At 52.3% G+C, this 24215-nt stretch overlaps 2 protein-coding genes and 2 long non-coding RNA genes across 8 annotated transcripts; 1 reads left to right on the top strand and 3 right to left on the bottom strand.

Moving 5' to 3' along the window:
• Positions 1 to 5075: 5075 nt before the first annotated feature.
• HOXA11 (homeobox A11) lies at positions 5076 to 9191 on the bottom strand. The gene is made up of 2 exons (XM_006731531.3): positions 8320 to 9191; positions 5076 to 6864 (listed from the first exon to the last, which is right to left on the bottom strand). Exons 1-2 carry the CDS (start codon positions 9050 to 9052, stop codon positions 6632 to 6634), a joined length of 966 nt encoding a protein of 321 aa, XP_006731594.1. The 5' UTR covers positions 9053 to 9191; the 3' UTR covers positions 5076 to 6631.
• A 46-nt stretch (positions 9192 to 9237) lies between these two features.
• LOC115940853 (uncharacterized) lies at positions 9238 to 13126 on the top strand. 2 transcript variants are annotated; one of them, XR_004075582.2, is made up of 3 exons: positions 9238 to 10134; positions 10545 to 10735; positions 12422 to 13126. It is a non-coding gene; the product is annotated as an uncharacterized LOC115940853 (long non-coding RNA). The 2 variants fall into 2 exon arrangements; XR_014139240.1 differs by having other exon boundaries at positions 9238 to 10735.
• Positions 11069 to 16189, bottom strand: LOC145716530 (uncharacterized). Its single transcript, XR_014139241.1, has 2 exons — positions 13820 to 16189; positions 11069 to 13335 (listed from the first exon to the last, which is right to left on the bottom strand). It is a non-coding gene; the product is annotated as an uncharacterized LOC145716530 (long non-coding RNA).
• A 514-nt stretch (positions 16190 to 16703) lies between these two features.
• HOXA13 (homeobox A13) lies at positions 16704 to 24191 on the bottom strand. 4 transcript variants are annotated; one of them, XR_014139238.1, is made up of 4 exons: positions 23186 to 24191; positions 20244 to 22451; positions 18783 to 18881; positions 16704 to 17943 (listed from the first exon to the last, which is right to left on the bottom strand). XR_014139238.1 is itself a non-coding variant. In XM_031027853.2 (2 exons), exons 1-2 carry the CDS (start codon positions 24108 to 24110, stop codon positions 22207 to 22209), a joined length of 1170 nt encoding a protein of 389 aa, XP_030883713.2. In that variant the 5' UTR covers positions 24111 to 24191; the 3' UTR covers positions 19461 to 22206. The 4 variants fall into 4 exon arrangements, 1 of the variants encoding a protein (XP_030883713.2); XR_014139239.1 differs by having other exon boundaries at positions 16704 to 17424; XR_014139237.1 differs by having other exon boundaries at positions 16704 to 18881.
• Between the last annotated feature and the right edge of the window lie 24 nt (positions 24192 to 24215).

Raw genomic sequence — 24215 nt, 5'->3', positions numbered from 1 at the left:
AAGGGGAGAGAGTCTGAGAACCAATTCTCTCCAATCCAACGAGATCCTGAGGCCTAAGTAGCAGCAGCGGCCGAATCAAGTCTGTGTGGAGAGATCAGGCACTGTCCTTCACTCCCCACCTCCTTCCGGCGAACGAGGCCAAGACAAATTCTAACCTGGCTAGGCCCAGAGGCCAACAAACTTGAATAGGGAAAAGCTTCAGAGCAGGACAACCGAGGACCCCTGTCTGGATGGGCTTGGTCCTTATCCAGCTCTCCAGGAGGGTGGAACGCATTGGGACTGTTGCACTCAGCGACCTACTGGGAAATGCCACAGAACTGAGGACTGCCTGAGAAGGGGGCTTTGCCCCAAAGCACTGTGCTTGCCAATCAAGAAAGCTCTGCAGAGTGTGAAGTAAGGCCCAAGAACAGGAGAGGAGTCCTTGAGGAGAATGAGTCCCTGCAGGCCGTTTGGGCCAGGATTTGGTTCCTCTCCACACTAAAAGCAGAAAGCAGCTTTCCCAAGGCTGTAGGCTGGGAAGGGAAGAGCCAGTGGCTATAGGAGAGAATGCTTGAGATGGCAGAAGCTAAGAAAATAAAATGAAAGTCAATGATCTAAGCCTATCTTTCTTTTTGAAAGTTAAGGCCCCCTTGGAAAAGCTAAGGCCAAGCTCTGATTCTTATCCTGTGAAAAATGCACATCTGGGCATTCCCACAATTTGACCCATCATTTTCAAGGAGTTCACAGACCCCTTACAGCCTTCTCCTTGGGCCCTCCAGAATGTTCCAGAACTCTCAGGAATTCAGCAACCCTGCCAGTTTGACTGGTAAGACAAGCCGGGTGCCTGGCTGTAGGCATCTCAGGCTCAGCCTGGTCAGCGCCCTGTAGGGTGACCAAATGGGCTTCTAGGCAGGATGGGATCCAAGAACACACAGGTGCCAACCAAGGTGACAAAAGCCAGCTTGGTACTGCATCTGCTTTAAGAAGGCCCCCTTGGCGGCGGACTTAGAGGAGGTGGAAAGCCCGCTGCAGCCTTGCAGACCATGGCATTGGCACTTGGGTCTTCACTGACCTTTGGGAAAGCTGAATGTTTTTCTCCAACCTCTTTTCTCCCCCTTGCAATAAACCAAATGGGATGTTGAGTTTGTGCTGTTTCTTGCTTTAAAAAAAAAAAAAAAGATGACGATGATGAAGAGTGTGTAAGCCCGGGTAAGAGTTCCTCTCTGGTCCCAGACCGCTGCCCCACCCCCACCGAGGCTGGGCGAGCTGCGAGCGAACCAACAGCCTGCCCCAGGGCCTGGGACGCAGCCGGCCTGCTGCCGCTGGTTCGCACAAGAAGATATCCACGCAGTAGAAGCTCAAGTTAGATGCTGCTGCCCTTTCAACTGGTCTTGGAGCTCCCAGCATCCCGGACCGCGCCCCCCCCCCCCACCAAGGCTCCGCACTCCCCAGACTATAACACCGAGGTGTTAACTTCCTCAATAGAATATTCGGTTTATCGATCGCCAGGGCCTTCTCAAGGTCCCCCATCCCCAGAGATTAAGAAAAGCGATTCAGTTGCAGCGTGGGTCGGCTCCTGGATATTGTCTTCCCTCTAGCCCCTTTGCGGTCTTTCCCTCTCTCCCTTTCACCCTCCCTCCCAGCAGCTGAATTTCACTGTCCCCCTCAGGATGCCTTTGACCTAAAGCTCTCGGTGCATGCTTCCTTCAACCAGGCCTGTGTAGAGGTTATGTGCAGCCCCCAAGGCCCACGTTTTATTTCGGAGTAAATATCATCCATTTCTACCTGGGTAATAACGCTCACCCTCCCCATGCCTGTGGAGCCCAAGTAAAGGCCAGGCAAGTGGAATAAGCCCTTTGGCGAGGATCACGGTGCATTTCACCCGATAGCGGATTCCTCCTTCTGAGCAGGCCCTTGCAAACGATGAGAAATAACAAACTGTTACTACCCAAAACCCCACTTCCTTTTCAAAATACTAGGTACAGAGATGGGGATAGCCAGTAAACAGTTTGTATCTGGAAGTCGTTCTCAGTGTTTTCCAGGCTCAGAATTATCTGACCGGTTGTGGAGTTGGGCTGCGACCCCACAGAAGGAAAATAAACGCTCCTTTCACATATCCACTTTAACAAAAAATCTGGACTTCTCTGATTCTCACATTTACTGTATGGTTAGAAAATTTTTTTGTAAGCCATGACGTTCTTTCTCGTTCATCTTTAAGAATGTCAACATTTCCAGGGAAATTTGTTGTGTCTGTTTTGAATTAATCAGGTGCAATCTATCCCTAAACAACCCGCTTTAAATTTTTCTCTAAATCCAACCACTAAACTGGCCCTTCTCTCCTCATGGGGGAGTGTTGGGGCCTTTTCACACACTCCCCAAATTACAATATGCTTAATTTTGTCCATAATAAACTGCCTCTGGCCTTGAAACCAGAGGTGGCTCTGGGATTTTAGGGAAGGCTCAGGCTGCAGAAAGCGTGGTGCGGGTGCCCACTTGGTGTGGTTCCTGTGGTTGCCTTATTTTGGCAGAGTTTGGGAGCCCACACTCAACAAAGACTAGGGACTTTTGATAGGCAAGATTTACACACACACACACACACACACACACACACACGGAACTCATATTTTCTCTGAGATTCCCTCCCCCCATTCACCCATGCACTATATATTTGTGAAAATAGTGATTTCAAGAAACTAATGAAAACATATTGGGATAAAAACTTAAACATAAGAAAAGAGGATATTTGAATCTAGCCTCCGAAACGTTAAGTGAACTGAGTATTTAAAACTTGTTGTGTGACAACCCTGATGGAGAGGCTGTGATCAGAGTTTATCCTCCATGCTAGCTTTTGAAAATGTATGGGTATATACCAATACAGTTTTCACATATTTGCAAAATATCTCATATTTACATCTAAGAAATCACTGCAAAACCCCAGCTAGGTTTATAGCAGTGCATCCCAAATAAGCAAATACAGCTTCTCTGGAAGCCTCAAAAATCATATGCGACTTTTTGGAATTGGCCTTTTTCAGAACAAAGGTTTTCCCCAGGCTGCTGGACAGACCTAGAGACTGCACCTAGTAGAAAACCAGAGACCTCCCGGATATCTGCCCAGGAAATAAGACAGCCTCAGCGGCCACGGTTGCTGACCACCTCATTGTTTAGAGTAGAAACTTTGTTTTCCCCAGTACCGCCATCTCTCTCACTCTCTCCTCTTCTCTCTCTCTCTCTTTCTCTTTTTGTTGCCACCACAACCCCCACCCCGGCACTGCCAGAACCCCTTCACTTGGATGCCCCCCATCCCCGACTCATCCCATTCTGAATATTTCTACAAAATTGAAAGGTCGCCTTGGGTGCACTGCTGGCTCAAGGAGCTAAGATCGTCAACTTTTCCACTCAGGCCTCCCTCTGCTTTCCAACCTTAGGGAGCGATGGGAGAAAGGAGGGGTGGGCTGAGCGCCTATAGCGTCACCCGGAGCGCACAAACCCAGCCACTTATCCCAGTCCTGCTCTGACATGGGCCACCTCCCCACTCCCGACTCAGCCAGACTGAAATTGCTAAACTTGTGGCCTCTTACCTTGACATATTTCCGAAATCACTGCCAAGGGACAGCAAGCAGGCTTCTCCGCGGCGCGACGCCTGCGAGGCCTAGAGAAGGCGCGTTGCTTTAAATTACAACACCAATTACTTCTTGAAGGTGAGCCCCCCCTTATTTTGATACTAAGGGGATCGGGACAAGTGAAATAATGTAACGTGCTGCTCTTAGTATCAGAAGCGAACAAAGGCCAAGAATCGCGCTGGGGTTCCCGGCTCCCCGGCGGCTTTGACATTGATCGGACGTGCGCCATCTCGTGGCGGCTGAGTGACTAGGCCCGGCCCGAACTTCAGCCGGGAGCCGGGAGAGGGAAGCAGGCTCTAGGCATAGACAGAGGGAAAGAACGTGCCCAGCTCGCTGCTAAACAGATCTCATTTTTACATCTAAGAAATTGCTGCAAAACCCCAGCCGGGTTTATAGCGGTGCATTCCAAATATGCAAATTGGCCGGCCCCGGACGGGTTTACGACCACATTGTCACAGCCATCGGAGGATGGGCTTTTATAGGGCTCAGAAATCAAACCCGCGCCCGCTTGCCGCCCGCCAGCGAACAGTCCTCCTGGCTAGACACTCTCTAGCAACTTGCAAGACTTTGGTTAATCTTTAACCGTCCCAAAGGAAGTCTTTCCTTAAACCCTGGGCTTCCCTGCCCACCCCTCCCTGCCCCCAGGAGAGTCGTTGTTCACCTCCTTGTGTGTGTTCATCAACCTAGACATTCATCTAGGGGGGTCTGTCCCATTCCCCTTTGAGCTCGATTTCCCCAGTCGCGCCAGTTAGACAAACACACAAACAAATAAACAAAGCAGGGTCTGGGGTCTGGGGCCTCTCTCCAAATTCGATCTTCTCTGCAACTCTGGCCCTGCCTGGGTGGCTGGGGAGAGGGTGGGGGTAGAGGTGGGGGGTGGGCAACAAAAGGCTCTGGCCTTTCCGCCCTGCCCCTCAAGGTTATGGGTGATGTCCAAATTTAAGGCAGAAGTTCAAAGGCAGGAAACAAAGAGTAAACAGGCATCTTTCTTTCCCCAAAGGGAAAAGGCAACCTCAGCTGGGAGCTTGGGACAAAGTGTCCATAGAGGCTCCTGAGAGTCTGCTCTTTGTACCCAGACTGGTCTCTGTCTTCCTAAGGGGATCCCCAGGGCACCCTAGAGTGGTTCCACTTCAGGCCTCCTAATCCTGAGGTGAGCAAGCCCAGCCTGGGATCAAACTCACTGACCACCTCAAGCTCCAGGACTTTCTCCCAGGTCTCTCTCCACTCTGAAAGGATGAAACCCCCAATTCCAGGTCCTGAAATACCCCATTCATGGGACCCCCACTTCTGCAAAGGACCTGGCCAATCGCCTTGGCTTCCCAAGCTTGCTTTCTAGTGGAGTTAAAATCCTGACTAAGACACCTCCCCACCCCCTCAGGGGCCTGGTAACTTGCCCCTTGGGGGGAGTGATGGGGGGGCAGACATTTGGCAGTAAAAGGCAAACGGGAAGAGGAAAGTCACACCAGAACCCAGTACTCAAGTTTCCAGTCTTTATTTTCCTTGTGCCTTGTCGCCTGTGTACATGCTGCGACGTACGTGGTGGGTGAGAACGGAGGACAGGCCAACACTCCCGTTACAAACAGAGTCACCAGACACTTCTTAAAACAGGGAGGCAGAGGAGATTCAGTGGGAGGGTGCCTGACTTTCTCAGCTCAGGTCTCCAGACCCTGGAGGGCCAAACTACTTCAGAGCATCCCCCTAATGTTTTCCAGACATGGCAAGAAATTAAAAAGATCATTCCTAACACCCTTCCCGCCCCTCCAACACCCCAAGGAAATCAACTAATGGCAAAATTTAGAAAGTATTCAAACAAAATAGGTTATGGTTCTTTTATTTACAAGTCTTTTGAACACCATCCCTGTATGAAGCGTACATTCAAATATTCTTTAGCAGTGAGTGAGTTTAACCGTGGAACACTGTAAACAGATAGAGCCTTTAAATATTCTCTTCATCATCTTTTTCCCTCTTTACGTTGCATCTTTTAAAATTCGCTTTGGTTCCTGCAGGGAAATATATATAATATAATATAATATTTATTTTTTTAAAATAATTCCAAATGCTCTTGAGTTCTTGGAAGGTTGCTGGAAGCTTCCAAGCTCAGTCCTGGGGCGCAAAGGGCAGAGTGCGGTGCCAGATTGGGTGTTTTGGGGACTCAAGCCCCTCATAGCTGGGGACCGCTGGCCAGGCCCACTGTTCCGCTGAACAAACCCAAGCTTCACTTAAGTGTGGTGGAGACTTAGCTAGGCTGCCGCACTCCACAGGCATTTCCTGCAGAGATCTTGGGGCTAGCGGGAAAGGTCTGCTCTGCGACCAGGCTTTAGGCCTGAGTGGCAGTCCAGGAAGAAGGCCCTCATCGGTAGGAAAAACTAGGTGGGCTGCAGGAGGCTACTGCTAGAAGCTTCGGCCTCGGACAGTGCGGTGAGTGGCTAGGAGGGGTGGAGAGCCCCTAATGCCACCTGGAATTGATTTTTCCCCCCTCAAGGATCAGCAGCCCTCTCCCACCTCATAGCCACCTCTTAGTCCAGCCGTCTTTCACATTGGCTTTGGAAAGCAGCCCCACTCCAGACATCTAGGAATCCTCACCCCTTCCTCCTGCTCCTGTCCCCAAGCTGAACTGGGTTTAAAGATTGAATAGCTTCTTGGCTCAGGGGTCCTGGGGATGGGCAGGCTCCATGTGGAGGGTCCTGGGCCCAGGTCAGTCTCCAGGGCGCTTGGCAGGAGGCCCAGTCCTGATGCAGACCACACCCAGCCCAAAGCTCCACAGTCTCCAAGAATGAACCACCAGGGGTCCCAAACCATTCATTCTAGTTGATGCACAACTCTCCAAATCCAATTTTTGTTAGGAATCTTAACCACAGATGCCCAAGAGAGTCCCGGGCCGCCTTCTTAGAGGCTGTCTCCGTGTAGCCTCCCCTCTTTTGCACATCTCTTTTCTTCAAAAGTCACCACGTGCCTTGACCTTGTCAAGGGCAAAATCTGCATATAATCTCACGTGTATCAAGCCCCCCACCCAATTCCAGCTGGCTGGAGCCTTAGAGGAGCGGGTTGGCCGAGTAGTACTGTAAACGGTCTCTGTTAATTTTTTTTTCCTTCATTCTCCTGTTCTGAAACCAGATTTTGACTTGACGGTCGGTGAGGTTGAGCATGCGAGACAACTGCAGGCGCTTTTCTTTGTTGATGTACACACTGAAGAAGAACTCCCGCTCCAGCTCCCGGATCTGGTACTTGGTGTAGGGGCAACGCTTTTTTCTGGTGCGTTGGCCACCTGTGGAGGGAGAAAGAAGCAGGGAGTGAGCCAGGTGTGGGGGCTGCAATCCATCCCAGAACCCCGAGTGGAGGAAAAGGGCTGGCCCATGGGACTGGAGGCCCTGTCCTAGCCCCATCAGGGTCCCCTCCGTCCCCTGCCTTCAGTCTCCTACTGCCCGCTGGGGACAGGCTGCAGGCGGAGACTCAGCCCCAGATAAAAGCCAGCTCCCTAGATAGGCCCCCAGGGAAGCTGCTCACACTGCCCCCAGAGCAGAAAGGAGGGCTCCTTCAGCAACAGGCGGGCAGGCTGGGGCCTCAGAAGCGGCTTTTAAAGCCGCCGAGAGGGGGTCGCCGGCTGCCTCCAGCCCGGCCAGACTAAACAAACAACCGCCCGCGGACATTTCACCTTCCAGCACCTGGGCGGCCGGTTCCCGGTTCCCGAGGCAGTAAAGTCGACCCCAGGCCCAGCCTTTCCCGGCTGCGGCCGTGACTCGGCCCTCGTTAGCATCTGAGGCCGCTGCCGGGTCTTTGTCAGCCTGAGTCCTGGCCACCAGCTCCTGCCTCCTTGACCAGCCTCCTGGCTTCCGCGAGCTGAGGAGGTGGCAGCGGAAGCCCCCTACCACGGGCCCTCCCTGAGCACCAAGGCCACACAGCCATCCTGCCCCCCCAACACCCGGCTGGCCAGGGGTGCTGTTTTAGATAGCGTGGAGGGAAGAGGGGCTTCCTAAAGCTGCGGGCAGGCTCGACTTGCCCCCCTTTTCAATAAAACTTCACAGGACCGAGAGGAAAAAAAAAACCGCTTTTGACAGAATGAATAACAATTGTGAGTAACATGCAGTGGGACAGAAGGCGGCACGTAATTGCCACCGCGCCAGAGGAAAATGGCTTCCTTTGGATAAAAAGGCCAGCTTTGGCTTAATTTGTTTCTTTTAATATATTGCTCGAGCTAAGCGGGCTATTTTATCCGTTAAACACGCTCCTAGCGCCATCGTTAAACAGCGACGCCTTTGAATCCCGGCCGGGACTGGAGTCCCGGCGCAACACATGGCTTTTATAAAAATCTCCGGATTACCTCGCTATCAAAGGCTCCCGGAGCCCTTGCAGGGGGAATTTACAGGCGCCCACCTCCGGCTCCCCAGCCCGAGCTGGCCCCGAGCAGGGTCGAGCTGCTGGGCTTGGGACTGAGAAGGGAAAAAAGGGGAAAAGGGAGTTGTGTGTGTGGTTTTTTTTTTTTTTTGATTTTTTTTTTTTTTTTTTTTTTGCAGGCATGCCTTGGCCGGTGGGTATTTCACGGCCAATTTCAGCACTCGCCACGTGATCCCGCCTTTTATAACAAAGTTTTGTTGGGGGAAACCTAAAGGCCCTTCATAAACCTTATATGCTTATAAAACAGCATATAAAAATTTAACAGCGGTGCTGCGCTAGATTTCCAACTCCCCTTTCATAAAGCGCAGGGCGCTGCCTTTATACGTACTGGAGCCGCCGGCCTTGTCCTCAGTGTGGCCGGAAGACGACTCGGGGCTGCTGCTGCTCTCAGGGCGCCGTCGCCGCTCCTTCTCCTCCTCCGCCGCCGCCGCCGCCGCCGCCTCCCGGCAGCCGCCGCCGCCACCGTCCGAACTTGAAGTTGCGGGCGTGCCCGTGCCCGTGGCCGCTGCCGCCGCCGCCGCCGCCGCCGCGGAGGTCGCTGCGGCCGCTGGGGGCCCCTTCTCGGCGCTCTTGTCCCCGGGGTAGTCGGAGGAGGCGAGGTTTTCTGGGGTGCCGTAGGCCGTCTCGAAAAACTGGTCGAAAGCCTGTGGCAGGACGCCGTTCCTGCCCACGGTGCTATAGAAATTGGACGAGACGGCGGGGGTGGGGTGGTGGTAGACGTTGGCCGAGCTCTTGGCCAGCACGTCGCCAGGCACGCCGGCCGCGCTGGGCGCCTGCAGGCAGTCTCTGTGCACGAGCTCCTCCGCGGAGTAGCAGTGAGCCAGATTGCCGCGGGGGTGCCATTTAGTGGCGGGCTCAATGGCGTACTCTCTGAAGGTCACTTCGCGTACGGGTTGGACCTGGGGCAGGTTGGAAGAGTAGGAGTATGTCATTGGGCGCGAAGACGGGGTCTGGGGCAGAAAAGAAGGGAGGCTGGAGAAATCTGGACCCGAGACGTAGTAAGTACAACTTGGCAAATACATGTTAGAGGAGCAGGGACCACGCTCATCAAAATCCATCATTGGGCTACCTTGGGCTCTCCGCAGTAGCCGAGCTTAACATGATTCTCCACTGCAGCTGCCTCTTTGAAGCGGATCCGTGAAGTAGAAATTTGGAGACGTAAGCTGACGTGGAAATCTATCCCCATCCTTAGCAGGGAGGTGCTGGTCATGTGACCCGATGTTGAAATTGACAAGCTGCAAGCTGGTCCGGGCCTTTTTTTTTTTTTTTTTCCCCTTTCCTTCCCCCCCCCCCCTCCCCGGCTTCCTTTCTTTGTAGCCACCTCAGGGGAAGCAACAGATCGTCACTCGGTGTTCTCACCGAAAGCACGTAATCGCCGGTGTAACTCATGTTGGCTGGGGGGCCTCCCGGCGCGCGGCGAGGCTGAGGTGCGCCCCATGCCACTCGCTTGTGCTCAGCGGCACGGTCCTGGCCCTCAAGTGCGCCGAGGGCGGTGAGAGAGCTCAACTCCTGCCACCCATCACTCCCCGGGTGAGGGATGCCCCGGGCTGGGGGTGGCCGGGTGGGAGCTCGTCGCTGCGTGGCCGGTGCGCGGTCCTGGAATCTATTCTCCTGGAGGCTCGCGTTCGCACCTCCTTCGCTATCCCCCTCCCACAAGCTTGCTCTGGGAACCACCTCTGTCTCCGACTCTGGCCGGACCCCTTCGGGGCCAGGGTTCGCAGCCGTGGATGTGCCTGCCTCGTGGCTTGCCCGATTTGCACGGTGACTTGATTACACGCTCGCATTCATGGTCACTTCCGAAGCGCTTTAGTGCCTTCCGTCCCTAAACCGCCAACAACCAGGGCGGCTTCCCCCGCGGTTTGTCAGGCATCTGCAGGTCCCGGAAGGGCCTTCGTCTTACCCGGGATCCACCTCCACTTCATCCTCCCCGCCGGCCTCCTCACTCCACCCCTTGCCCTTGAAGAAACCCCTTCCTCCTCGCTGCCTGCCGGGGGTTGGAGTCACTCAGCGGAGCCAGACGCGTGGGGGCTGCGCCACTGTGCACGCCCGCCTGGTCTTCTGGAGCTGAGGACTCGGGAAACCACGCAGTTGAGGCGAGCCTTGGGCTGCTTAGAGGCGCTGACATCCGAGGAGCCTTTCCTGGGTATGCTGCACCTTCCGGGGGCCCATCAGGACGCCAGCAGAGCTGCAGAGTTGAAGGAGAGTGAGGGCAGTGAGAAGGAAGGAGGCTAGGGCCAGGGAGCTGTGGCTGAGAAAGGGGTAACCCGCCTCCTCTCCTTCCTTGCAAAGCGTGAGAGCCAGTGATGTGCAAGCAGAAAGAAACTCAGAAGGCTGGGCGCCTTTTCTGCTACTCATCCCACAGAAGGAACATAATGCTAAAGAAAAGAGCCATGCTTCCCCAACTCCTGGCACTGTGGGTGACAAGAACGCCCTGAAAAGGCTAGGTTTGAGCCAAAGATAGAGACAGGGGTCATAGCTGTGGTAGGAGACTAGCTTTTTTGGGAAAAGGAAAGAAAAAAATTAAGATGGTGAAAAGGGCTTGCCATCCTGCAGGATTGGATGATCAACGTTTGGGAGAAGTGAAAGAAGAGGGCATAGAGCAGCTAAGCAGGACCGGCGACTGGGAGGGGCCCAGAGGCCTCCCCACACCTATCTTCTTGGAAGGAGCTGGATGTCGCTGAAGGAAAGTCGAAAAATGAAAAAGGATAACCTTTTCCCTTTCCCCATCCAGGAAATAGCTGAAGGTATTTATATATCTTGGGGAGATTTAGAGTATAAACTCTAAGATCTTTGGTATTTAAGTGTCAACATCGATTTATTTATTTATTGCTGAGCTGACTGTAACTGACTGAATAACAAATCTAATCATGTATTGCACTGGAAAAGAACTATTCTCATTATGTATTTTCTCCAAATGATGGCCCACCATTGCATTTGAATACCCGCTGTAAATATCAATAATATCAAGTAATTACTCTGCAGTGGAGTAAACTAATTTATTAGCATTAATGTTTATGTGGCTCCTACCCCCTTCCTTTACAAGGGTTTCTTATCACAAATCAAACTACTCGGGCACATTGGTTTAATGAACTCTTTATTCAGGATTTGCTTCAAGAACTTTCATATCCCTTGAATCCCTGAGAGTTGAACTTAAAATTATTTGTGCATCTTCAGCTTGACCTATTTGTCCACTGTGGCTTGTGCAGAGGGCATCAGCGGTGTGGGTGAGAAGGTCTCGTGGGGAAGAAGGTTGCTGGGGAAGAGCAGCCTGAGACCTCCTAAAGCTGGGAATCACAGTTACGGGATTGCCCTGCAGTGAAAAAACTTTGATTTCCAGCAGTGACCAACAAGGCAAAATATTTATTTCTCCACAGCATCTCTTTCTTGGAGACAGAATATAAAAGGGAGAGGGAGAGGTTTGCGAACAGTAGTATCTGAGCTGTTCCCTGGCTTGATTTTGGCTCTCCCAAACTATCTCCCGGCAGCCCACCCAGTCCCCGCCACCCCGACCCTCGAACAAAAGGAATGCTTGAGGGGTTTCAGTGACTTTGCCATAACAAAGGCGCCACCATTTCGGGGCTTGCCCCGCCCCTGGGTGAAGGCAAACAAATTCTTGCACTTGTATTAGGGCTTTTAAGACTATAATTGAACCCGGGGGCGTCTAGGAGAACCGAAAACAGTTCTAGACAGACCTGGGGTTTTATAGCAGTTTTGGCAGTCAACTTCAGCTTGTGCCTGAGCAGACTGGCTGCGGTGGCCCGCCCGCGGGGGGACGCCAAGCTGCCTCCCCCAGCTGCACGCAGCCCCTCTCCTAACTAGATCGGTTTTCCCCTAGGTGCCAGGGAGAGGGGGTCCCGGCAGAAAGGTCAGTATGGGGGTATATGCTGTTCTGCATGATCAATGCCTCCCATGTCCTTGAGAGCCAAGCCGAGGGGGTGCCAGCAAGTCTGGATCCCATGGGTGTCTGCAAGAGACAAAGACAAATTTCTGAGGAAAGGCTAGGCTGGAGGAAGGCTGTCCCAAAGCGGTCGGCAGGGCAGTTCAGAAGGCTGTACCAATGTGGGGTGCCAGGAGGGGCACGCAGCCTGGAAGAGGGTGTGTGGGGGTGCTGCGGTGAAGATGGATGAAGGGAGAGGCTTTTGATGGCAGGAGAAGAGAAAACGCCTGGAGTGGCGAATGCTTTTACTTCCCCAGCAGAGACAGGAGGGGGTGCTCCGATCCCCAAGGCTTCGCACTGTTCCCAGCTTTGTCCGCTCCTGGCCCTCTTGCCCGGAATACACTGGCAGAGTGAAGGTTTGCATGGGGGGTGTGTAGTTGGGGGTGGTCGCAGATCTGAGGATCAGATCAAATCTGGGGAAGCCGGGGAGGCAGAACTGCAGCTCCTCGGTTTTGACTTTGCTCTGAGCCTAACTGACTCTTCCGCTTTGCAGGAGGCCCAACAGCTGAAGGGAGCCCACCCGGCTCAGGGAAGACCTGACGGGTGCTGAGGCCACCCTGGAAAGCCACATCCGAGTTGTATTTCTTGAAGAGATTGAGTGGGCAAGGCTAGGACATTGGCCCTGGCAGCTGGTTGCCCATGAACTGTCCTTTCTCCGGAGCTCCACAGCGCGGGGCCATCTCCAGAAAACAGTCTCCAGCATGTATTTCCTTTTATCCTCAACCCAGAACCCCACGGCAGCTAATGCAAAAGGCCAAAAATGTTCTGGAGGAAGAAAAACAAAGGCAGGAAGTGGCGGCGGCCTGATGGTTCGTGTGTGTCTGTGGAGAAGGGAGGGAGCCTTTTCAATCTCTTCTTGTTGTTTTTCCAAACTTCAAGGTCTAGGCAGCCCTCGCAGGGCCGGGCCCTTTCGCTTGGAGACGGCCACCCGGAGGGGAGAAGGATGGCTCCCGAGCCCGCCCTGTCAAGTGGAAACGGCTAACAAGGCGATTTGCTCAGCAAAGCAGACCAAGCCTTCGCAAGGCTCCGTTTGATTTGGCCCTAAACGGGGGAGGGGGAGTTTGAGGGCTTCGGCAGTACCTCCCGGATCCTCCTTGTTGCGGCTGAGTGGGCCCTGGTGGGGATGATTCCTGCGTCCTGCGCCCCACCCACCTTCCCAGGCAAGATACTGGAATAAATTGCGTCCAGGTGCCTCTGCCCAGCACTGCCGCCTCTACTTCTTCTTGTAGCCGAAGGGTGCCTGCTGGCGGTGCCCAGGCCGGGTAGCCTTGGTGCAGTCGGTGCGCACCAGGGCGACGTGAAGCTTTCCCACCGGCGGTTGTCATGCTGGGGGCGTTTCCAGCGCAGTCATTTGAGGGCCATGAGCTGAAAGGACTGTCACTTGATAGGCAGCTTAACACCTGCTCACTCCAAGGGAGAAACAGAGCAGTGGGCAGGGAGTAACTCCAGACTCTGGGTTCCCAACCCCATGTGGCACTGCTGCTGGGCTGCCCTCTTTTCTCTTTGGTGCCAGCTTGGGCACTGGGACCGGCTCACTGACCCCCAGCTCTGAGAATCTGAAGTCCCCAGTGCCTGCACTTGCAGCCTCTTGACTGCTCTGCATGTAGTCAGTAGTGTGAATGCCAATACCAGGCTGCGCGCTCACCACATTCCCTCCTTAGCTGATCCTGTCTCCCGGCAGCCCCTGCTCACCCGTCTCCCTGTCCTCCTCTTTCCAGCAGAGTCTCCCCTTCTGCAGCCTCCTGCCTTTTCTGATACCCCTCCTAGGCTGAGCAAGAACTGAGGGCACCCAGTCCTCAAGCACAGAGAAGGAGGACTGTTAGGTTCCTGGACCCACCCCCGCCCCCCGCCAGTTTAGGCCTCCACCAGGGGTCTGAACTCGATATCTTACCTCATTCTTCTGAACACTCCATCCCAAGGCTCTACCATGTCCTTTTTCTCTCTCCCCTCTCTCCCCAGTACTCCGTTCTTCTCTTCTTGGGACCTAGCTCCTGGATGGCAGCCAGCCTGGGAGGGGTCAGGCTCACTGGACAAACCAAAACTCACTTGCAAAGATCTACAGTCATTTATCTATGGATCACTTAGGGCACCAATTTTTTTTTTCCTATTCTTGTTGGACTGAGCCCCTAGCAACCTCGGTCCCTAAATGTCACACCTATTTCTAGAAAGCTCCATTGAAGACTATTTCAACCCCAGTGACCATACTGCACACAGGTGCAAAAGGCAACTGGTGGCCCAAGGTAAAAACAGCCACAGAGTCTTTTCTAGGGTTGGAGGCCAGGCTTTTATTTGGGAGCTGTCTCCTTCCAGGTGGGAGGTGTCTGGAGGTGCATCTGTCCTCCATCGTGATTCTGGGTAACGGGTTGTTTGTGAGAGCCCAAGACATCTCCAGTATTTGTTCTCAGGGAACAGTCTATCGGCAGATCATGGCCAGTCTATCACATTTCCAGGCGCTGTCCAGAGGTGGCCCTGAGGCTACAACGAAATATTAGGAGACTCTCTCTTCACTACTAGGTGGAGGCAGGGGTTAGCTCATTATCCCCTTGGCTTGGCAAGGCACCCTCCTGTCCAGAAGCTCCTCTACACTTCCCTATAGCACAGGAACAGGTAATGCCTTGAACTGGGCCTTACGGTTGGTTCTCTGACCGCGAAGATTGACTCACAGATTCAATCCTCCAAGGCCCCTAAACAGCTGAAGAAGTCCACATCCTCCCCCTGGCCACTGAAGAGTGGGGCATAGGGCTCAGTTGAGGGTTTTAGACACCCAAGCGATCTGGTTATATTTAGTTTAGTGGGTCCCAAACTGATGGGAGAGAGTTACTTCCTTTGAGAAGAACTATTTTTATTTTTATTATTGTAGATTCATTATAAAAAAAAAAATCCCCCCCCCCTTATCAAATGGGAACAAATGGAGTATGGGAAACTTTAAAGGACAAAGCCCTGATTCTCGGCGTCTGCTGTCCATTCTCCCTGAAACTTCGGCTCAAACGGGTTTCTCCAGCCGAGGGTATCTGCAATAAAGAGGACAAAAGGGGGCGGCCCAACCAGAAGGGCAGCCCTGGCCCTCAGCTGGGGCGGCCCAACCAGAAGGGCAGCCCTGGCCCTCAGCTGTGGCTCGCAGGAAGCCTCCATGTCCCAAGCTCCAGCTGCCTCTTAGGGCAGTTCCCCAGGCTCCTCTGTTTCTACTCGGGCGGCGATCCATGGTTCACATTCCGTACTTGAAAAGAGCTAGCCCATGCCCATCCCAACCCTGCCCTAGGAATCTCCCCTACATGCCCTTCCAGGCAGTTCTGTGATGGCACCTATCCATGCACAATTCCTCCAGCTAGTGTCCCCTCAAGGCCCTGCTCACCCATGCAGCTCTAGGGATAAAGCCCAGCTTTTGTGTCTTTTGTGGAAAAAAAAAAAAAAGATGAAATCCTTTGCAGGGCCTCTTTGATTCACCTGGGGCAATAAGCTTAGGGCAGACCTCATGAAAGTTATTTGTTTATCATTGCATCTGATGTGTGACCTGCTGCAGGCAAGCTTTGGGCAGAGGGCAGGGGCTCCCACGCCGCCAGAACACAGTGAATGGGTTTGGGGGCCCCCCCCCGGAGTCAGGGATTTTTACCTTTGGCAGAGTGCACCTCACTTCTTGGCCCAGATTTTAGGCAGGAGAAGAAGAGCATCAAAGTGCACAAAGCATCAGCTTGCACTTGAAAGAGCGTACCTGGACTCAAGGACCTTAAGAGAGGTTCGCAGCAGGGTCCTTGCTCCCCTAACCTATTCCTGGCCCTGCTGGCCCACAGGCCCTGCGGGTCCCTTGTTTCTGCCGGAGCCCAGAGCTCCGATCCAGCCACATCCGCTCTCCTGAGCTTGCAGGCTCTGCCTCTCTTCGGGGCTAGGCCTCCTCGGGCTCCGAAGCCTCCTGGACCCGCTCTTCCAGGACTCGACGGGGACATAGCCTGGGCCAACCCTGGCTGCGGGAACTCCTTTTCAGTCGGGCTGGGAGCGACAAAGTTGGAAGCCAGGAAAGGACCGCCGCCTCCAGTCCGAGAGCCCGGGCTATCAGAACCTGCATGCAGCCGGCCAAGTGTGGGTCCTGCGGCTTCCTGCGTCCGCCGCGGCCCTGACCGCGAAGGCAGCCACGGTGCGGAGGACTTGACCTTTGCGGCGCGAGGGGAGGGCGCTCTCTGAGCTGCCGGGAGGGGAATTCTGCTGTCTCCAGCTTCTCCCACCCAATAGCAGCCCGGACAACCCACGCAAGCTTCGCCGCTCACCCCCTCGCCCCCCTCCATTTTGTGCAATAGCTGCAGACCCGCAGCCGAAACAAAGCCCCCAGCAGTGCTCTCACCACCTCCTTTGCGAGCTCTGGTCCCCGACTCCCCTTGGCTAAAAGGCTCAGGGCTAAAGCCAAGCGGTCCAAGACCCTCCCCAGCGCCTCCTTCTCTCATTTGAGCCCAGCCGCCCGTAGCCAATGCCAGGGTATTACTTTGGGTGCCAGCTTCCCGGGAGCGGGGTCCTGGCGTCGGGTTGCGGGCGGCGCCGGGCCTATGGCCGGGCCGAGCCGAGCCGCAGAGCGCTGGGCGCAGCGAGGCCCGAGGCTGCTTCCCGGCCCAGGCCCAGGCGGAGACCCGGGGCTGCCCGGAGCGCCCCGATTCGGGTGCACCGCGTTGTCCTGCGTGCCCAGCTCGCTCTCTGCTCCCTCGGATGTCACCCCACCCCTCGGCCCGGGGTTCAGAAAGCGGAAGTATTTGGTAGAGAAAAACAAAAACACGGTTTCTTTTCAGCCCGTCTCAGAACCCCTTTTGGAGAAAATGCTCCTGTCAAGTTTTATTTCCCGTGCAAACCACCTTCCACGCTGCCAAGAATTAAGACCGGGAGAGATTAAATACCCGATTATTCTCTTGGGGAGGGCGGGGCGGGGCGGAGAAGCGGGCACCCGCACAAAACATTCGTTTGAATCGGCTTGTCCTCATCAACGCCTAGAGAGGCCCGCGAAGGCCCGCTCTCGGGCGACCGTGACGTCAGCCTGCAGCTGCCGGGCGACTCCCCGGCGCGGGTGCCCGGCCGGGCCCTCCAGAGTCCGCCTGGCGCGGGCCTGGGGGTCCGGCGCCTTGACCTCGGCCAAGCGCTCTGCGGCACTCCTCCTTCCACACGCAAGCCTTCCGAGCGAGGCCGGCTCTGGAAGGGTTTGAGCCTCCATTTTGAGTAGAGGGTTCCTTTAGAAGCATGGAGGATTTCGAGCCTCGCCTCTGCCCCCCGGGGAGCAGGCGCTCGGAGTCCGCAGCAGCGCCTCTCCTGCTCGTCCACGGCCCCGCACTCGGGGCGAGTCCCGCGCCGCGCACCGCCGCCCGCGAAGGGTCGAGCGTCTCGGAGAGGCCGTTGTAATGCTTTCTGCCCGGGGCATCCAGCCTTCAGCGGCGCGACGGAGCCGGGAAAAAATGAAGTCAGCTGTGACAAGGCCTTAGCTGCTTCGGTGGAGGGATTTTTCCGTGCCGGCGTCTTTTCTCTTCCCTTTAAAATCAAATTAAAAATAGCAAACACCTCGCAGGCATTCGGCGGCGCTAGGTAGATGTGCGAGGGTCGAAGCAGCCGATCAGAAAGTGGGTGTTTTCATAAAGAGTGAGGCCGGCTGTTATTTACCCGGCGGCCTAGCAGTTGAAAACTTAATTATTGTGTGCGGGTCCTAAAACCTAGGCATAAATCTCCCCAGACCGCTTGGATAACGCTACATCACTGCTTATGAAAAATGGGATGTGAGCTACTCGCTGCACATTTCTCTGATTCTCCGGGTCTTGGGCTGCTGACACGCATTCGATCAACTTTAAAGGAATGCGCATAAATCAGGAAGCCCCTAGCGTCTCTCGCGTTAGAGGTCCGCAAATCCGGAAGGGCGCCTCTCAGCCCACCAGGTCTGGGGCTTAGCAGTCCGGGACAGCGATCGTCTCCGCTCCGAAACTCTGGAATTCGTAGAGAGGAAGCGAGACGCCGCATCTTCACCGAGTCCTCCAAGCCCACGCAGCGGGGTGTAATCTGCACATATATTATACGGTGAAATCTGTGTCACTGACTACCCGCACACATTCGTATCACCCTCAGCTGAATTTCACTGCCTCGTGAATTTTTAAGAAAACACTTCAATTAGGTTAAGTTTTTTAAAAAAAGAATAATTTTCTTCCCTCCCTTTCTTTAAAAATCATCGTTTCTTTCTTTTTTTTTTTTTTTAACAATTTAGGCGGATGGCTTCAGTCTGCATCAGGCATAAATAGTAGTTAAATGCAAAGTGACATTTTACAATCATCCACTTCAAATACCTTAATAAATTTGACAGAATTAAGAGCATATGGGAAAAGTGTTTTGTTTTGTTTTTTTTTAAAGTCCCACATTTACAATTTTTAAAATGGTAGGCCACTACAGGATTAAAAATCTTTGCAAATTTAATAGATGAAAACGGTGTCTAGCTGTTTCCATATTTACAATGTCTTGTTCAGAAAAGGTTTCCCTTTTAGGAAAAAAAAAAATTGAATAAGCTATTCAACAACACTTTCCTGGTGTCCGGTGTTATTATTCTTATATGGTGGCTGGAGTTCTCCTGGATATCTTTTTTTCTAAAGGTTTAGGCTAATTGCTATTTGGGCATTAGGGAGCCCTCATAATCCATGCTTGCCTCAGGTTATCTGGTAGATCCATGGGAATTTTAAATAAGAGGGGAGTTCGGTAAGATCGCCATTATCAACTACCATTTTAGAACAGGGGGGGAAAAAAAACCCACAAAAAACCCCTGACATGTCTTCTGTCATTAGTTTCAAAAATTGAAGAGAGGGGGAAAAAAAAAGAAAAGAAAAGAAAAGAAAAGAAAACTACTACTTTACCCAGAGTTCCTGCGATGGGTTGTGGAAGGGGCGGTATTCCGGCTGCAGAGCTGCTGTTGGCCTCCTTCCTAGGCCTGAAGCTCAGAATATTTCTTACATCTAAAGAAAAATATCCCCCGTCAACAGAAGAGTCCCCTTTGGAGCTGTTCCGTAAACACACAGTATGACCCAGCTTTGAGGGGATTTTCCACCACTTTAAACATTTGGGGAGAAAGCTGTTACTTTGGCTTGATGGCAGCTCATTTAGAAAGGGAGTGCTGGGGCACACGATGTGGGGAGCTTGATCTGAAGCATCATTTTCATTTGTTTCCACAAGTGGAGTGAAAATCCACTTTCAGGACAGCAAAATTGGATTGCACTTCACAAGACCATTCCATATGTATGTTTTCAAGACCATGCTGTTTCTGAGACAGCTTTAGAGATTCTATAATTCTCCACCTATAAAGAAGCTCTAAGTCTTCAGGTCGGGGAGGTGTCCGTCAGCCAGGTTTCTAACCAACCAGTATTTCTTTCCATAAACCGATAAATATGGTTTTTTGATTCACAATTACTTTCCTCTAACATAAAGATAAAATTGACCTCATCTCAAAATTCTGCATCCTAAGGCTCCTGGTTCCACCAACATATATATACATGCATAGCATGGATTTGACAAAAACACATTACCCTATGTGTATATTAAATATAAAACGTACATATGTATTATTTGTGACTCTAAACACAGCAACTGATGTGTTGTTGGGGGTCAGTAAGTAGTAGATATAATATTTATTATAGTTTTGATGGTGACTGTTAATACTATCTGTATCTATTTCTTCCACAAATCAAATGGCAGCCTCACAAGCTCCAGTATAAGATTGCACGCACCACCCAGGAGCAGCACTCGGCTCTGAGCTATCCAGGATAACTCTCCTTCTGCATCCATATTATGGTCATTTTGTAGCTATGAGATCTTTAAGCTCTCCATACTGACCTCTTAAGAGGTGAGTTTCTTTGAATTTCTGAAATGTAACTCTAGAACTCTAGAGTTAGCAAGGCATCTGAAACTTTTTATTTGCCGTATAGACTCCCCTATAGCTCTAATTAGGATGGTAGACCACCTTGGAGGGTGAGGGCCAGGAAAGAATGGTTATTTAAGAACACCTTTAGACTGTAACAAAAATGTACAGCTTTAAAGCAGATCTGCAGAAATCTGAGGCAGAACAAGGACTGTGAAGACAAATCAAACTTGGCCATTAAAGAAAAGGAGCAAAACTTCATCATGTAAAGTACATTTTGTACCTCAACTCTAGAAATCACCTTAAATTACAACATCTTGGATCATCAGTAATTAGTGATCCTATATCTGTACAGATTCTACAAATATATATACAAGCACACACGAGCACCAATATGCAAAGTATACATGTATACACATATATAATATATATTCACATATATACAGGCACATGTATAACTTACATATATTCAAATTTGTTCCATCTGGAGCCAAAGAAATGAGTACTAAATCTCTAAAACAAGGAGTCAAGGAGGTAAGACCTTTTGATTCCCTTGAAGCTGAAGAATTACAAGGAAGCTTGTCAACGCGAGGTGGCGCCCTTGATCTACTAATCCAGCCAAGGCCAATTCATGAGCTGTCAAAAGTCAAGGTCACAAATTGTCTTTTTTCGTCAAGGTCAAGGTTTAAGGCCTTTCCTAGTCCTGTCATTTCAACAAATATCAAAACCTGCCCTTTCAGACACATGCAGATCCAATAGCAGATTTTAAAATACTACAGCCTGGGCATCACTGATACTAAACAACTGGTTTTCATTTTCCACAGTGAGCCTGGGAATTTATACTATCCCTTCCTCCTTTCTTCTTTCTCCTTTTCAGAATGCTTAACACTTTAACTCTCCTGAAGCACTTATCCAAATTTTAAGATTTTAGTTATGAGGGATTTCTCCTTTTATTTAAAAAATTTGTAGTGAAAAAAAAAGGCTGAATAATAATAGAATAGAATGATCCTTGGTTTGTATAGGACAAACCCGCTCCTTTTCTTTCTGTGCAGTGCACATTTAGCTTGGAAAATAATGAGTATTTCCTTCAGATTTTAATGGCAGTGACTATTTTATTACCATAATTAATACTTCTATATCACTATCTACAGGTCTAAGGTTCTTTTTAATTATTATTTTTAGTAGAAATGTTTGAAAAGCAGGTGCACAAATACATTTTCACAGTGTGCTGAATGTCTTTATTTACAAGATAGCATTTTATAGTGAATGTGAACAAAATGAATGTGCTGGTTGAAATAACTGCTTGATTAAAAATGTGCTATAAAGATGAATCCCTAAACTTCCTTATGCAGTCTTATAACACAATAAACAAGGAAAAAATACTAATCCCTAATAGATCAAAATACAGAATGTAAACATCTAAATGTTTCGGGGGGAATGGATTTCCGCTCTGAGTTTTCTAAAAAATAAAAAAGCAAAATTACTCTCTAGCAAAATGTTTAGTAAATATTTGGAAATACCAATTTAAATGAAACATGAATTCTCTTCAAACCAAAGTTCACCATGTCGGGGTGGACCTCTCAGGAGATCTGATAAAGGGAATTCTATGAAACATCTGATGCTTTCAATATTTTTTAAAAATTATTAAATTCTTTGGAAAGTGAATTATATCAAGCAGAAAATATAATCCAAATGCCACAAAATATGCTTGTTATAAGCAATTTAAAATTAGTGTCAGAAGGACATTCCCAACCTGGGGTTTCCTTGTAGCCTCAAAGGCTCAGCTGGTTGTATTTACTACCAAGACAAATGATCCTTGGAAAAGCTTTCTCTCTCTTTCTTCATTGTAAATTGCCCAAGATCATTATTTCAGTACCTTCTTCTCTCTCCCTTTCTAAATCTATACATAAGATGTTTTGCAGAATATACAACAAGGGTAGGAATTTCACTAAGATTTACCTGAGCAGTCACTTAACATGCAGAGGGGAAGGCAATGGCAACCCAAAGACAAACAGATGTTTACAACAGCCTCTTGCTTTTGTAACCAACTTTTGGATTATTACCATATAACACAGTATCCTGAAATATTATGGTCACATAAATACTTACAAGATTTCAGTAAATGTGTAACTTATCTGAAATTGCATATTTGGGGGTTGACGTTTGACTCTAGAGTTTGTCATTTAACGGTCTGGTGGGGTTGGCGGGAGAACTGGAAGTCTTTACCTTTTCTTAAGGTTTTAAAAGAGTTGTAGATTCCACCAAGGAGAAAGAGATCCCCCTTGGGAAAGCAAAATGCCAGTGTCTTTCTCTTTCTCTTTCCCATTCTTCAATTATTATTATTAAGCATTATGTTCATTATCTGGGCAAAGCAACCAGTTCTGAAGCATTTCTTCAAGTTGCCCTCTCGCTCCATTTTTAATCCATTAACTAGTGGTCTTCAGTTTGTTGATGACTTTTTTCTCTTTGACCCTCCTATTCTGGAACCAGATTGTAACCTGCCGCTCAGAGAGATTTGTCGTGGCTGATATCCGCCTCCGTTTGTCCTTGGTAATGAATTTGTTTGTAGCATATTCCCGCTCGAGTTCTTTTAATTGCACCTTGGTGTAAGGGACGCGCTTCTTTCTCCCCCGCCTGTAGGAGCCGGCGTCTGAGGGATGAGAGACCACGTCTGGAAGATAGGGAAGAAGGCAAGTTACACAGGGATCACACCCAGGCTAAGACACAGGCGACAGCTCTATCTGAGCCACCCCCCTTGCAGCGCCCAGCTGCCCTTTGCCACGCATTGCACAATCCAGCCTTCTGCTACAACCTGGAAGGTCGGTGGGGAGGGTGGTTAGTTCTGCACCGAAATGAAATCGCCTAGGGCCCCAATGACCACCCCAACCGGGCCACGTTGTCCGCACAGCACCCTGGGTTCTCTTGATCGCCTGGCCCAGCGGCCCACACCTTAGCGCCAGGCTCAGGGGACAACTCTGCTATGCCTGACTCCTCTCTGTATACCCCAAGCTCCAACACTTGATGCTTCTACACTGAAGCCATTTTTTTTTTTGAGAGAGAGAGAGCGAATACGGGCAGTTTGGGAAACCGTTTCCAGGTCAATTTTCCATCCTTAAGTCGATGTCAAGGGCTGGGGAGGGCGGGGCGCAGAGGGAGAAGGGAGCCAGCCAGGGTCCTCACAAGCTTCTTCCCAGCCATCCCTCACCCAGGAAGAGCGAGGAGCCAGCCTAACTCAAGGGCAGTGCGGGCCGCGCCAGCCAGCCGGGGTCGGGCGCCCCGGGGTGCAGCGCCCCCGGGACAGGCCAGCGGGAGAGAGCAGAGGGCCAGGAGGGTGACCCGGGAGCGAGCGGCAGAGAAGCTGGAGCAGAGCCGGAGGACCGGGGTTGAGAAGAGGGCGCCATTTACCGGGCAGAGTGGACTTCCAGAGGTGGGGAGGCTGCGCCTGCTCTTTGGGGCAGTACATTTGGCCGTTCCAGCCGTTGGGCAGCGCCCAGGGCTGGTAGCTTTCCATGGGAAGACCCAGGGGCTCGTGGCGCGACTCGCCGGGGCCCCCGAGGCCGGGCACCACCGGCATATCCAGGTAGCCAGGCACGGGCTGATGGTGGTGGTAAGGCCCGGGCGCGTAGCCCTGGTGGTAGAAGGCGAACTCCTTAGCGCGGGAGCTGAACTCCTCGGCCGCCGGGCCGGCGGTATCCATGTACTTGTCCGCGAAGGCGGCGGCAGCCGCGGCGGCCGAGGCGGGCTGCGCGCACGACTTGATGGCGTTGGGGTGCGGGCCCATGCGGGCGCACGGGTAGTAGCCGCTGCCGAAATAGCCGTAGGGCAGCGCCGCGGGCCCCGACGAGCTCTGCGCCGCCGCCGAGCAGGGACTGCACTGCTTGGCTGCCTCGGCGCCCGCCGGGCCCGCGGGGCCGGGCCCTCCTGAGGACGACGCCGCCGCGGCCGCTGCAGCGGCGGCGGCGGCGGCGGCGGCGGCGGCGGCGGCCGACGGGGGCGCCTCCCCGGGCGCGCTGTTGTAGGCGGCCGCGGCGCCGGGCGCCAGGGGCGCGGGATGCGCCATCAGGTTGCGGCACTGGTTGGCTGCGGCCGCTGCCGCCGCTGCGGCCGCCGCCGCCACCGAGAAGTTGCCCCCCGCGGCCGCGGCCGCCGGGTGGGGGAAGCCCCCGCCCCCGGCCCCGGCCGCCGCCGCCGCCGCCGCCGCTGCCGCCGCCGCCGCCGCCCCTTCCATGTTCTTGTTGAGTTCGTCGGCCACCAAGCCACCGCCGTTGTCGTAGAGAAACATGACGGTGGGCTCGATCCAGCGGGGGTGGAGGAGCACGGAGGCTGTCATAGCCCGAGCCGCATGGAGAAGACCCCAGTGGCGCTGTTTTAAAAAGCCCCCAAGAAGTGAAGAGCGCGCGGCGCGGGGCCGGGGCCCGAGCGAGGGGGGCGGATC

Source organism: Leptonychotes weddellii, chromosome 12, assembly GCF_054177405.1.
Source record: "Leptonychotes weddellii isolate Sample4059 chromosome 12, ASM5417740v2, whole genome shotgun sequence".
NCBI classification, from domain to species: domain Eukaryota; kingdom Metazoa; phylum Chordata; class Mammalia; order Carnivora; family Phocidae; genus Leptonychotes; species Leptonychotes weddellii.
This window is presented reverse-complemented; position numbering and strand designations above follow the sequence as displayed.

Excerpts from the sequence above, each read along its gene's own strand:
- HOXA11 (XM_006731531.3), bottom strand. The coding sequence starts at position 9,052 with ATGATGGATTTTGATGAGCGTGGTCCCTGCTCCTCTAACATGTATTTG. Across the intron at positions 6,865-8,319 it reads GGACAAGGCCGGCGGCTCCA|GTGGCCAACGCACCAGAAAA; the intron begins GTACGTATAAAG and ends CTCCCTCCACAG.
- HOXA13 (XM_031027853.2), bottom strand. The coding sequence starts at position 24,110 with ATGACAGCCTCCGTGCTCCTCCACCCCCGCTGGATCGAGCCCACCGTC. Across the intron at positions 22,452-23,185 it reads CTGGAAGTCCACTCTGCCCG|ACGTGGTCTCTCATCCCTCA; the intron begins GTAAATGGCGCC and ends CCTATCTTCCAG.